The sequence below is a fragment of the Chionomys nivalis genome, chromosome 20, assembly GCF_950005125.1.
Source record: "Chionomys nivalis chromosome 20, mChiNiv1.1, whole genome shotgun sequence".
Taxonomy (NCBI): Eukaryota; Metazoa; Chordata; class Mammalia; order Rodentia; family Cricetidae; genus Chionomys; species Chionomys nivalis.
Window position 1 is genome coordinate 47,992,476 of NC_080105.1, and position 14,010 is coordinate 48,006,485.

At 45.2% G+C, this 14,010-nt stretch overlaps 1 protein-coding gene across 1 annotated transcript in view; it reads left to right on the forward strand.

Annotated features, from left to right (window-relative positions):
- Positions 1-2,797: 2,797 nt before the first annotated feature.
- The window catches only part of Ido2 (indoleamine 2,3-dioxygenase 2), a 37,523-nt gene continuing 26,310 nt past the window's right edge, over positions 2,798-14,010 (forward strand). Inside the window, exons 1-2 of the mRNA XM_057752970.1 lie at positions 2,798-2,971; positions 9,979-10,074. Coding sequence (XP_057608953.1) covers positions 2,852-2,971; positions 9,979-10,074 — 216 coding nt within the window. The 5' untranslated portion in view covers positions 2,798-2,851. The remainder of the gene's footprint in view (positions 2,972-9,978; positions 10,075-14,010) is intronic.

Below are 14,010 nucleotides of genomic sequence, written 5' to 3' on the forward strand. Positions count from 1 at the left end.
CACTCAAAGTTCTTCTGTACCATTGGGGCATCCATCTTCAGCCTACAGGCCCATAGTTTCCAGCAGACTCTTCCACAGAGCAGGAACTTTCAGAGATAGTTCTGCCGATAGTGGTGGTCTCCGATGGCAGCTCCCTGACTTCTCTCTGACTTTGCCCTTTTTTCCTCCCAGCGTTCGGCCTAGCTTTCCCTACTTACCTAAGTTCTGCCTTGCTATAGGTACAAAGCAGTTTCTTTATTCTTTAATGGTGATCAAAGCACACAGAGGGGACTCCCAGATCAGGAGCACTGAGTCAAAAAATCTGGGGTCCATGAGAAGTTGGTCAGGGACGTCTCCCTGCCCCAAATCACATCTCAGCGAAGGCCTGGCCTTTGCTGCGCATGTGTGAGGCTTTTGGCATGACCGAGATTTCAACAAAAGACCAAAAAGTAAATGGGTCACCCCAAAACCCTTCTAGCATGCAGTTTAAAAAGGGAAACTCACCAAGTGAAGCCAATGTGCCTGGTGGAGCCCACGAGAAGGGCATTTTCCAGCATGGCCCTAGACCCTGGGCCTGCAGGACAAAAGGAACCCCCTCAGTGGAACCTCCAAATATTAGGAAAAAATCCCAAGATGGGAATGTAATGTTAAGTAGGGAGCGTCACCCAAGCCCCTGGCATCCATCCCTGCCCCCTGGCCTGGGAGTTGCATTGGTCTGGACTCCAAATCCAGCATGCCTAGGGGAGGGTCAGGACCACTCTCACAGGGTATTTAAGTGGGCACCCAGAAAAGGAACACGTGGTCCTGGGTTTTGCATATGCTCTCAAGTTTTCTTTGTCCCCCGCCATGCTCTTGGTCACCCGAGAATGCTGAATTTATTAAGACTTGGGCATTTTAATTTGGTTTGATTGTATTTCTTTGTGCTGGCGGAGTGGCTCGTCTTAGGATTTTTCCTAACAGAGGATTTGAGAGGAGTTAGGGAACAGAAAACCATAATCAGAATATACTAAATAAACTATAGAAAATTTTCTAGAATTTTTTTTTTAAAAGAAAGCGTAATTGAAAAACAAACATTTAAATATCTGGTCGTCCTTTAATGTGATCAAAAGTGTCAAGCAGTAGTCGGTGCCACCTTTTAGAGCACACTGAAGCAGGACCTGGGCTACTCCTCCAGACCCACACTTTCCTCAGGTTCCCTTTCTGCTCCTGGACTCTTCCTCCTGCCTCTTCCCACCACCAAGGCAATTTCTACTTCTAAAAGTTTGCTCTGGAACAGGAGAAATGGTCTTCCCTGGGACGAGCCTCCTAATTGGTTATCCAACGTTTTCAGGTCCAAAGGAAGCTCCAGTTCCCCAAACTTTAAGAGGTAATCCAGACATCCAGAAATGAGTTCAGTCTGGACTATAGGAGGATTTCTGGCAGTTAGATAAAAGCCAGTGTTCCTCGGGAATTTGTGAAGCTGGTTCCCCTCTACCAAAAGGAGTTATTTCCCTTACCTCTGGCAGAAGGGACATATGCTACCAGCGGCTGCATATCAAAGCCCTTGCTGGGGGCTGGAGAAATGGCTCAGAGGTTAAGAGCATTGCCTGCTCTTCCAAAGGTCCTGAGTTCAATTCCCAGCAGCCACATGGTGGCTCACAACCATCTGTAATGGGGTCTTCTGCCCTCTTCTGGCCTGAAGGCATACACACAGACAGAATATTGTATACATAATAAATAAATATTTAAAAACAAACAAACAAACAAACAAAAAATTCCTTGCTGGCCTCCAGGCTCCCTCAGAATCACGAGGACCTGCTACATATTTCAAAATCCATGCTGGCATCCTAGCCCTTCTCACCTCCTCCTAAATCCTCTCCAGCTCAGGGCCTTCCCACCGTTCCACCCCAGCTGCGCATCCATCTTATAACACAGTTCTTCTCATTATTCTCTACTCCTGCTATCCACACTGTTTTTTCTAGTCTCTGTCCCCTGTTGTCCTCTCCCCTCTCCCAGACAGCCCTGCCCTGCCCTGTCCAGTCTGCTGGCCATGATCAGGCTACTTTTTTCTCTCTCTGAATTCTTCCAGATGCCTCTGGATATTCTCTCTCTCTCTCTCTCTCTCTCTCTCTCTCTCTCTCTCTCTCTCCTCCAAAACAAAGCAAGCAAACAAAAACTTCCCCTTAACCATACTATGGAGCGGTCATGTTAGCAATTTCTTTACTGTACCTCCCTTGCGTATACATATCAAAAGGTCTGGCCTGAAATCTTATACATACGAGTAACTCTAAACAGACTGAGAGCTTGTATTTATCTATTTATGTGCATATATGTAATAGCAACAAAGGAAAAGAGGCCATGAATTAGAGAGGGAGCAAGGGAGGGACATGGCAGGGCTTGGAGGGAGGGAAGGGAAAGGGGATATGATAAATTTTAATTTCATAAGTGCATAAATTTTTAAAAAGAAGAATGTAGTAACTCCATATCAATATAAATAAAGATAAAAAGCCAGTAAGTTGTAAGAATTCCTCAGGAACCAAACGCTTGAATATTGGGTGTGGATCTGAGCAACCACAACTGAGAGTCAAGATAATCTCTCCCTTTCCAGAGTTCAGCTCTTTATGCCTGGGTTTAAAGGCAACTTTCTCATAGTTTATGAATAAGGCAGGAAAAGCAGGGAGGCTCTTAGAGTCAGTTTGTTTGCTTATGTGTTTTAATTCCTAATCTTCGCTGTTTACCTGGCGTTGTCCGAGAACAGCTGTGGCCATCCTGGAATTCAACCTCTGGGCAAGGTTCTTCCTTGCCGCCGCCAAAGCAGCACATAGCTGGACGAAGTCAAAAGCGGACAGCTGGGACATTTCTCCTAGTCAGTCATTTCCCTCAGCGCAGGCAGATGGATACCTCAAGCGAGAATATGGAGTCTCAAAGGCAGACTTTGAAGCCGGTGACGCTGCTGTCTTTGGCAAGATACCACATTTCTGAGGAGTACGGCTTTCTACTTCAGAATCCTCTGGTAAGGACCGCTGTGTCCCGGCTGGCCCAAAGGTCTTGATTGTTTGATTTTATTCTGTGGGGGATTATTGTAAGGGTCAGTATAATACAAAGTCATCAGCCAGAGGAGGATGCTGGAAATACGGTCCTGTGATTCCCAGGGGACAGCACAAAGACCAGCAGTGTTTGCCTGCTGATTCCTTAAATATAGCCCATATATTTTATATATTTAAGGAATCTATATAGTGAAGCCTGAATCATCAGAAGCAAAGGTGTGATGTGGGATTTTCCTCTGTATGCTGTGAATATATTTTATTACCGTAGGTTAATAAATAAGCTGCTTTGGGCCCATGCCCTGTCAGAGAGAAGGCAAGTAGGGCCCTGAACCAACAGCTAAGTGCTGTGGGCATGACCTCCCCCAGGGTGTAATGCAGAATAATGGAATGGCCCCACTGGAGATCCACTCTGCTCTGGAGACAAGGTTGCCATGAACTCCAGCAGAGAGAATGAGCAGCGGATGTGATCCGTGCACTGTGTTGGTACAAATTAGTTTATCTTGCTTGCCGGTGGCAACAGAGACAATGGGGGGACCTTTGGTGTTTTCAGAGCTGATAAAAAAGATTGATGGTATCAGAAATCTCTGAGATGAGGAAGGAACTTTGGAAACACACTGTCCTAGCTTTCAATCCTACTGCGCATGCTCCTATTTACCTGCCAGTTTGTATCAGGCTGTCAGTCTAAGCTTGGAAGATGTGTCCCAGCAAAGTCCTAGTGGCAAAGCCAAGGCTCTTGGCATCTTTTAAAAATTGGCCATAAGTGAGTGTAAGGCTGTTCAGTTAAAAGTCTAGGGATCCAATGTCATGGTCACTGTAACTGCTAAAATCAGCATGGACATCCTGTCTCTAGCCAGTTCCTCCCTTACTGTTGTTTAAAAATACCAGGAACTCAAGTACCTATTGCAAAGAGACTTCTGTTTGCTCTCATTTGAAACAGTGTATCACTATGTAGCCCAGGCTGGCCTTTTGCCTCAGCTTCCTCAAAGCAAGGATCACTGACAAGTTTTCTCACTTAGTCTTTTAGTGTTACTGGAAAGAACAAACTGATTGGAAGAACTAAGTTCTCTACAGAAAGCTGTTAGCTGGGACCTCAGTCCCTCATCAGCAAGCTGGCCGGATGGAGGGGTATTCGTTCTAATGGCGGGGGTCGGGGGGCTGTATCTTTAGGCCAGATCTCACAGCCTGAATTAAACCATGCCTTTCTTCAGCTCTCTCTGGAACAGGGAGCTAAAAAGCAGTCTGTACTCTGACAGACACAATAGCTTTTTGTTTGTTTGTTTGTTTTCAAGACAGGGTTTCTCTATAGCTTTGGAGCCTATCCTGGAACTAGCTCTTGTAGAACAGGCTGGCCTAGAACTCACAAAGTTCCGCCCTCCTCTGCTGGGATTTAAGGTGTGGGCCACCAGTGCCCAGCATACATGATAGCTTTTTACTATGCTGGCTCCTCCAGGCTCCTAGTCACACAGTCCATGCTAAACTAAAGCACCTGACACGACTTCCCAATGCCCCATCAGGTTATTAAAAGGTGGATATCTTCTTTGTTCTGAGAATTGATTTGAAAGTCCTCGGGAGATTTCCTGAGGGAGGGGCTCTGAAGGTTGTTTCTCCAAAAGGCTCTTCTGTGTCACCAGCCACCCCATCACTCTCAGTCTCTCACGGTCTTTTTTCTCTGTCTCTTTGCCACCCCCCCTCCCCGTGTGTGTGTGTGTGTGTGTGTGTGTGTGTGTCTGTATTTGGAAGACAGGAGGTTCACAAGTTCCAGGCTAGCCTGGAATACATTGCTAGACCCTGTGACCCTGTCTCAAGACAGAAACAACACCAAAATGTCAACCAAGCAAAGTACCACAAAGCACACAGGACTGTGCATGTGGACTTTGCTCCATTACATTCTCATCCTTCCAAGTTCACAGGAGAGGAAGTGCTGACGAGACACGCCCTTGGCATCACTAAGACTGTGGGCTGAGTCGGAAAGATAACAGTGCATTCAGGAAAACACCAGGTCAGGCTTTTCTGTCGCTTTCCTTTTTATAAATATCGGGACCAGATAAGACACAGTAGCAGCGTCAACTTCTCTTCCCATTTGTTAGGAAGGGTCTATGCTGTGGTTTGGCGGATGGATACCTCTTGAAAGAAATCCCCAGTCTTGCTCACACAGAAAAGAAAAATTTTCAGCTCCATCCTGTAATTCGCTTATAGTCCAGTGCTTTCAGTATGATTCTTTCGTTTCTCTTTTAATTTTCTTCCTTTTGTGTGAGGGTTTTAAATGTCTTTTCTGGTAAAGGAGAAGAAAGAAACTTTGATTAGAATCAGACCCTGGGTGACCCAAAGGGCAAGACAGACTCACTGGACAAATAGTGTCGCAACACATTCAATATATCAATCACTGGTTGGGAAAGTAGTGGGTGGGACCCAATCCTCTGCTCCGGGGCATAGCCAAGACCTGTTCTTCTCAGACCATGGGCAGTGAGGAGGGCAGCCCTTCAGGCATCTCTTTCAGGGGGTCCTTGGGTTTCCTTACAACAAATCCTTACCAGGAAGTCTCTCTAAACTAAACACAGTTAGCGAATGGATGAGGAGGCAGTCTGGCTTTGGGGCGGTAGATTAAGTTATACAGGCCCTAGCAGAATGGTTCTGTAAACCAAAGACTTCCAATTTTCAGTGTCTCTGTGGAAAATCGCTCCTCATATCTATGAAATGTGACAAAAATTCTTTGATAAGACGTCTGCTCTCTGTGTACGTCAGGGAGACGAAGAACGCAAGGAGATCAGTCTGCCAAAGAGGCAGCAAGAAGTTGGGCTTCAGCCCCGCTGAGAGTCGCAACTGCCAGGCTCTGGAAAATGACTTAACACCCTTCATAAACACAATGTGACTGCTATTTGAGACATTTCCTCGCAGGGCACTAAGGGCAGGGCAGGTGAGAGCGGTGGTTCCTGAGCGGGGTTGTTGAAACCATTAGGGGAGTTTTCACAAACAACCCAAACGTTGAGCCCTGCCCACCCTGTTTATTCAGGCTGGCGGATGGCTGACTGAGAAAACAAGCTAGACAAACCAGCTACGAAGGTGCCACAGCCAACAGAACCTCCTAGAAGGGCTGGAAAGTAGTTTACCTGCAAAACTAACGCCAAGTAGATAAACTGATAATAAAATCCTTATTGTAGATATGAGAGCGAGAACAGCCAGAGGCACTTGGAAGAGCCCAGAGCAGAGAGAGAAAGAAGTAGACTGAGCATGGCCAACAGACTGGACATGGTGGACGAGGGCTGTCTGGGAGAGAGGAGAGAAGGTAGGGTATAGAGAACAGGGAAAGCGTAGCTAGAGAAACAGGAACAGAGCAGAGCTGGGCTAGGGGAGAATTAGCAAGAATAGCAAGGTCATAGGGAGAGGGAGTAGCTGGGGGGAGGGGAGCTGCAAGCAGGAGGGAGTTTAGGGTTGGGGCAGGGGTGAGAAGGGCTAGGGCACTGGCATGGTCTTTGATGTGGATAACAGGTTCTAGTGATACTGAGGGGGCCTGGTGCCACAGGTGAAGTTCCTTCTGCTGGAGGTAAGGGCAGAGGCTCCTTCAGGCAGAGGGGAACCAGTTTCTCAAGTTCCTGAGGAATGTTGGCTTTTATCTAACCACCAGAAACCTTTCTGTAGTCCAGGTTGAGCTCATTTCTGGGTATTTGGATTGCTTTTTTTTTTGGAGTATGGGGAATTGGAGTTCTCTTTAGAATTGACAGTCAGAAGATACACGTACCACCGGGGTAGACAGACAGACTGACAGGAGTGGCCTTGAGGATACCCTTCAGAAAACAAACACGTGCCTTCGTCTTCAGAAGAAATTCTAAGCACTTGGTTGAAGCATCAGGCCACAACTGGTTGGAAGAGACAGTAGAAGATGAATTGCCACGGAAGGCTGTACTTTTCAGACAAGACAGAAAGGAGGAATTAGCGTTGCCCTGCGCCCTAATGAGACCCTTGCCTGCTGCTATTGTCTCCAATGCTGCAACATGAAATCCTGCAGTGGAGAGTAACTAACATAATTCTGGGCTTTTCTCAGTCTCTAATGGAAAGGCTGGCAGGCAGAATGCACTTTAAACGGCTTGTGGTACTGTTTGAGAGGGTGTTCAGGACTCTCCTGGGGAAGAATTGAAGAGGCCAGGGAGCCTAGCAACACTCGAGGTTGAGGGAGGCATCGCCTCAGGCAATGTCAGCATTAGCTGGGGGTCCCTGACTGCAGGGCTCCACTAGAGTGGAGTATGTACCTGGGATGAGGGCCAAGAGTCTGTGGGTTGAACAGTCCCCAAGGGATACAGGTATTGCGGTCTCTGACCACACTTGGACGGCTCTCTCGCTGTGTTTGTTTGCAGGAGTCCAAACAGGAGACATTGGAAATGAAGAGAGGCAGCAGCTCTCTGGGTTCTAATGGGAAAAACAGGCCGCAGCCTAGAGTCTCAAACTATTTAAGGTTTCTCACAGACTAGTAAGGCAGAATCCAGTCGGGCTTAATTTAACTCTGAGTGGGGGATTCCTTATTTAGGTGCCAAAGAAGGGAAGGTACAGTTTTTCTTGTCTTGCCCACTCCGGGGGCATCTGAGTCCTCCTGACTTCACATGTGTGCTTTTCTGTTTCAGGATAAACAGAAGGCATGCTAGTCTGTTCTAAAATGTAAGGGTCATACCAATGAGATGAAATAAGTCACCAGTTCACAGGTCTATCCGCATAAACCTATCTCTTTATCTGTATCTAATCTCTCTCTCTCTCTCTCTCTCTCTCTCTCTCTCTCTCTCTCTCTCTCTCTCATCTATCTCTCTATCCTATCTATCTATCTAGCATCTATAGTCTATCTCTATTATACATCTATCTGTCATCTATCTATCTATCTATCTATCTATCTATCTATCTATCTATCCATTATCTATCGTCTATCTCTATCATACATCTCTTTATCATCTATCTATCTTCTATCTCTCTGCCATCTATTTATAGCAAGATGTTGGAAATTCTGTAGCTGCAGGTTGACCAGGAGTTTGAGCACAGAATCCTGGGAGATGCAGGTATCCATGAGAAAAGCATCACCCCCCCCACCAGTGATATGTGGGTCTCTTGTTGGCTTCTCCAGGAAGCCAAGCCGCTGGCTCCTGCTTCTGTTTCAGCCAGGATGCAGCATCCCCCGCCCTCCTCATCCCTCAAGGATGCAGCTCCCTTTTCTCCAGGTTCCTTCTTCCCTTCTCCATGCCCTGCTGCCCTTGAGGGCCCCCCTCCTTCTCATTGCTCCCCGTAGAGCAGCAGACTATGAACTGCTCGCTGCACTTACTTAGAAGACCTCGGCGAAAGCAGGTTCCCTTCCACTAACATGGTTCCTAAAAAGTTCAGCCGCGTACTCCCACACTTCCCTAACACAGGAACATGTGAACCCAGCTTCCGAGACCCTGACCTCAAGTTCTACAGCAGCAGCAGCAGCAGCAACAACTAGAGAAACTAGCACGTACTTCCTTCTGATGCGTTGTGGCTAAGAAGTAGCCTTATTTATTTATTTATTTATTTATTTATTTATTTATTTATATTTTTGAGACAGGGTTTCTCTGTAGCTTTGGAGCCTGTCCTGGAACTAGCTCTTGTAGACCAGGCTAACCCCAAGCTCACAGAGATCCGCCTGCCTCTGCCTCCCAAGTGCTGGGATTAAAGGCGTGCGCCACCATTGCCCCATTGGGTAGCCTTATTTTTAACTCTATATCGATGCCTTTGATCTTCTGGTTATTGCCTTTCCTCAAGTTCTCTTACATTCTGACTTCCATGTGGTCTTTCTCTATGGCTCAGTGAACTTTCAGAACTTTATCTGTGCCAATAGAGTCAATTACTGTATCTGCCCTGTAAACACTCCCCGGGTGCTAATCTAGACTTTCTTCTTCTTTCAGTTTGCATAAGCTTCTGAAGTGCCCGCCTCATGCTCTGGTTTCCCTTTTAGCGACTTTCCTTCTGAACCTCACACTGCCAGGTACACAGCTTTAATGTCTACAGATGTGTAAGCTCCACCCTTTGAGAACTAGCTTTCTGTCTGCTCTGCCTTCTGCTTGCCTTTCCTATTTGTGCTCTCACCCATCACACAGTCACTCTGGTCACACGGTCTTCAACTCATTTCTCCATAGCTCAGTGGCCATACATGAATTCAGACAACCAGCTCACTGAAAAGCCATTGGGCTCTATCCAGGTTTGGCAAACATTTTCTGACAGGCCAAGTAAACTTCCTTGGCATAGCATGCAGCCTTTTGCTGCAGTTTCCCAGCGCTACAGCTTACATGCAAAAGCTGCCACAGACAAATGGGAGCGGATGGGTCTCAGTGCAAACTGACTCACAGAAATAGATGCCCCAGACCAGGTGGCTCAAGCCTGTAATTCAGCTACGCTGGTGGCTGAAGCAGGAGGTTTGCAAGGTCAATGGCAGCCTGGGCAATTCACAGAGACTTCCTCAAAATAAAAATAAAACTATAGACTTGAGGGCTTATACCCACAACCCAGTACTCGAGAGGCTGATGCAGAGTATGTTGAGTTCAAGGTCAACCTGGACTACGTAGAAAAACTCTGTCTCAAAAGACTAAAAATACAAAAAAACAAAAATGAAGAAAAGAAGAAGTCACTTTCGGACTTCAAAACCAGGCCACATGCTCATGAGTCTGTGAAAAAGTCCCTTTTCATTCCCTCAGCAGGTGAAGCATTCACCACTTCTGTTCTCTGCAGAGTCCCAAACCCTTATACCCACAAGAGCCTGTGGTTTGCAGCAGGACCCTGTTGCCTGCACTTCCCTCTCCCTTGCTAAATGGTGTGAGCACAGATTCTTGTCATCTGCACATCTGTGCAGCTAGTCTAGCCTCAGGCCAGGCTTGTAGTGTGCTCTGTTTGCAAATGTGGGTTGACTCAAATTCTCCCAAAGAGTATTCTGAAGCTGCTGTCCAGAGAGATCTAAAACACTGAGCTGTTTCTCTTTGAAACGCAGAAAGAACTCCCCGAGCAGTACAGGCCTTGGATGGAAATTGCCAATAAACTTCCTCATTTAATAGAGAGCCACCAGCTTCGGGCCCGCGTGTACAAGGTACATTGTTTTGTTCTCTTCACACCGCCCCCTTCTTGTCACCCTCCTTCTGCCTTCACAGCCCTTCCCTTCCTGGATTTGTGGGAGTTAGGACCATTGACCGGGCAAAGGAAAGCGATCATTGCTGCCGAGACTGTCCTCAAATCTGTCCTGCTTATCTCCCACCAAACAACACCTGCAACATACCAAGTCTTCATCGTGTTTGTGTAAAAAAGATCCTAGATGAGCATTTTAAATAAATGAAGGGGAAATAGGAAGACATGCATGGCCTGTCTCTAGTCACGTGGTGGGTGATCTGCCACCTCTTACGGGGTTACCTTGATCTTATTGAGTAACATAACATTGATATAGCGTGTGATATACTGGCTGAATTGAAGTCTTTCTGACTTATAAATTCAGGGTCAGTCACGGCTCTGGAGAAATAATGAAATCCATAAATATCACACTAAAATTTGCATGCACATATATGAGGTACATCTGTGACGGAGTGGGCAGATACAGAAGAGTATGACTTCTTGGTCCTGGGAGAATTGGAGCCACCCACCTCTAGAAGGCATACTAGGAGAAAAATGCCTTGATTCAAAAATTTCATAGTAGGCACGAAACCTGGTGTGTCTCGGGAATACTCAGTACTTCAGTGCTGTGCACAAGTACCCGGTGTGTCTCAGGAATACTTCAGTGCTGTGCACAAGTACCCAGTGTGTCTCGGGAATACTTCAGTGCTGTGCACAAGTACCCAGTGTGTCTCGGGAATACTCAGCACTTCAGTGTTGAGGTCCGCAGGGCAGCACGACTGGGTGGGAGAGCCCTTGAGTATCTACTGCGTTCAGAGGAAAGAATATTGAGATTAAATTCACAAAGTTAAATAAATAATTAAATAACGTCTTGTGATATTTGGTTAAGTACACAATCCAATAAAGCCCTTCAGGAGGCAGTGTATCCACAAACAGCAGTAATATATATTCCACTCAGTGGGAATAATTGGCATGTGACATCAGACATTGGGCCAGCACACTAAATTTCTAATATCAGTTCCATCCCAGGTATGGTATGGATGCCAAAGAGACCATTTTATGGTTATAAAGTATGCTTACACACTTGGTGTGCACAGATATGTGCCTAGCAGTTTACAGCCACTCTCGATAATTTGTAAGTTTAAAAAGGTGTTTTTACATTCTGGTATTGGCATAAAAACAGACAGGAGGACCAGTGGAACCAAATCAAAGACCCAAATATCAATCCACACACCTACGAGCACCTGATTTTTGACAAAGAAGCAAAAAACATAAAATGGAAAAAAAGGAAGCATATTCAACAAATAGTGCTGGCATAACTGGATATCAACATGCAAATAGATCCATATTTATCACTATGCACAAAATTCAAGTCTAAATGGATCAAAGACCTCAACATAAAACCAACCACATGGAACCTCATAGACAAGAAAGTGGGAAGTACACTTGAACGCATTGGCACAGGAGACCACTTCCTAAATATAACCCCAGCAGCACAGGCACTGAGAAAAACAATTAATAAATGGGAATCTTCTGTAAAGCAAAGGACATGGTCAACAAGACAAAACGACAGCCTGCAGAATGGGAAAAGATCTTCACCAACCCCACATTGGACAGAGGGCTGTTCTCCAAAATATACAAATAACTCAAGAAATTGGTCATCAAAATAACAAATAATTCAATAAAAAATGGGGTACTGACCTAAATAAAGAACTCTCAACAGGAATCTAAAATGGCTGAAAGACACTTAAGGAAATGCTCAGTATCCTTAGTCACCAGAGAAATGCAAATCAAAACAACTCTGAGATTCCATCTTACACTTGTAATAATAGCCAAGATCAAAAACACTGATGACAACTTATGCTGGAGAGGATGTAGGTAAAGGGAACACTTCTGCATTGCTGGTGGGAGTGCAAACTGGTACAGCCCCTTTGGATATCAGTATGGTGATTTCTCAGAAAATTAGGAAACAACCTTCCTCAAGACCCAGCAATACCACTTTTGAGTATATATATCCAAAGGATGCTCAATTGTGCCACAAGGACGTGTGCTCAACTATGTTCATCGCAACATTTTTTGTCATAGCCACAACCTGGAAACAACCTAAATGCCCCTTAACCAAATAAGGGATAAGGAAAATGTGATACATTTACACAATGGAGTACTACACAGCAGAAAAAATAATGACATCTTGAAATTTGCAGGCAAATGGACGGATCTAGAAAATATATTGAACTAGGTAATCCAGACACAGAAAGACAAATATCATATGTACTCACTCATAAGTGGCTTTTAGAAAGAAAAACCAGCCTACAATTCACAATCCCAGAGAACCTGGACAACAAAGAGGATCCTAGAGATATACATGAATCTAATCTACATGGGAAGTAGAAAAAGACAAGATTCCCTGAGTAAATTGGGAGCATGGGGACCTTGGGAGAGGGTTGAAGGGAAGGGGAGAGGAAGGAGGATATAGGAGGAAAAATATATAGCTCAATAAAAAAGTATATACAATTATAATATATAATATATTTTATTATCATTATTATATATAATATATATAATTATATATGATATATTGCATTTTAAAGAGACACTGTTGCTTCTTACGGAGATTACAGTTGGACAGTTAGAGCTGTCAATAAGGCAAGTGAGTGGCAGCCTTTCTTTTTTTTTTTTCTTAAACATCAAGTTTGCACAAGCAAACGAACGGGGAGCTAAAGAAGCAGCCTTTCCAACAACAAACAAATGCTATGAAAAGAAGTAATTAAAATAAACTGTGTGTGTTTGTGTGAATGTATTGTGTGTGTGTGTGAAGCAACCTCTAGTTTCTCTCCTCCCAATCACACACACACATGAAAATGTCGCAATGAAACCCATTTCTTTGTGTTCTACACAAAATTGAAATGAGAGCAGAGCTGACTTTGAAAATGAACGGTGGAAAATTCTGGAATGTGTGGTTACCACGTTCAGCTCCGGAAGATAAAGGGTGTGTAGTCCCTAGCTGTTTGTGTAGTGGCTGTTTGTGATGCAAAGGGATTAACCACAAAGATAGTGTTTCCCTTTCAGTTCCTATAGTTTCTCTTTGAATCATCTGTATGTTTAAAAGGCGAGGCCAGCAACCCTGCAATGTTCAGAAAACATTGTTCCAAAGGACATTTGTTCCTTTATACCGAGGCTGTCCTGTAAGTGCCTTCTTCAACAGCTGAGATGCGGCCAAAGACAAAGTGAGGAGACAAAACAGATTTTCAAGAGTTTGAAAGATTTGATTACATGATAAATATATGTTTTATACAGTGACTCAACAAAGTACATTTTTAAAATTAATGTTACTTCTTTGTTGCTTTAAAAAAAACTGTGGCTGCTGGAAATTTTCAAATAAAACCTGTGAAATTTTCAAATAAAACCTGTGACTCATGATTCAAGGGAGCTGGGCTGTGGTCAGTCAGCAGAACCACCTCATTCCTTCCTTATTCTGTGACATTAGCAAATGCCTCTGCGACAGTCTTGTCCTTTGGATCCTGCATGAGGGCTTCAACGTCATATTTCAGACACTCTTTCTTAAATTAAGCGTCCTATAGCGAGTACCAGGTAACTACAGTCGTCATTGGCTGCACCACCACAACCGCAGGCAGACCCTGCCCCCTAACGGCGGGAGGAGGAAGGGCTCTGCATCCCGTCTCGGTCCATCCCACCCCTAGGGAGCCAGGGTCCCCAGCAGCTTCAAGTGGTGCTGAGGCGCCTGTGGGGCAAAGGGAGCGAAGTGCAAAGTGCCAAAGGGATGAGCAGGTGAGCAGATGGTACTCGGGTTAGATAAGGAAGCTGGCGTGGCTCGACTGCATACTGGCGCCGCTTTCCAGGGTGACCTTTCCGTGTCACCAGAGGTTGGGGTTTCCCATGAGACGAGGTGGGGACGGAATTG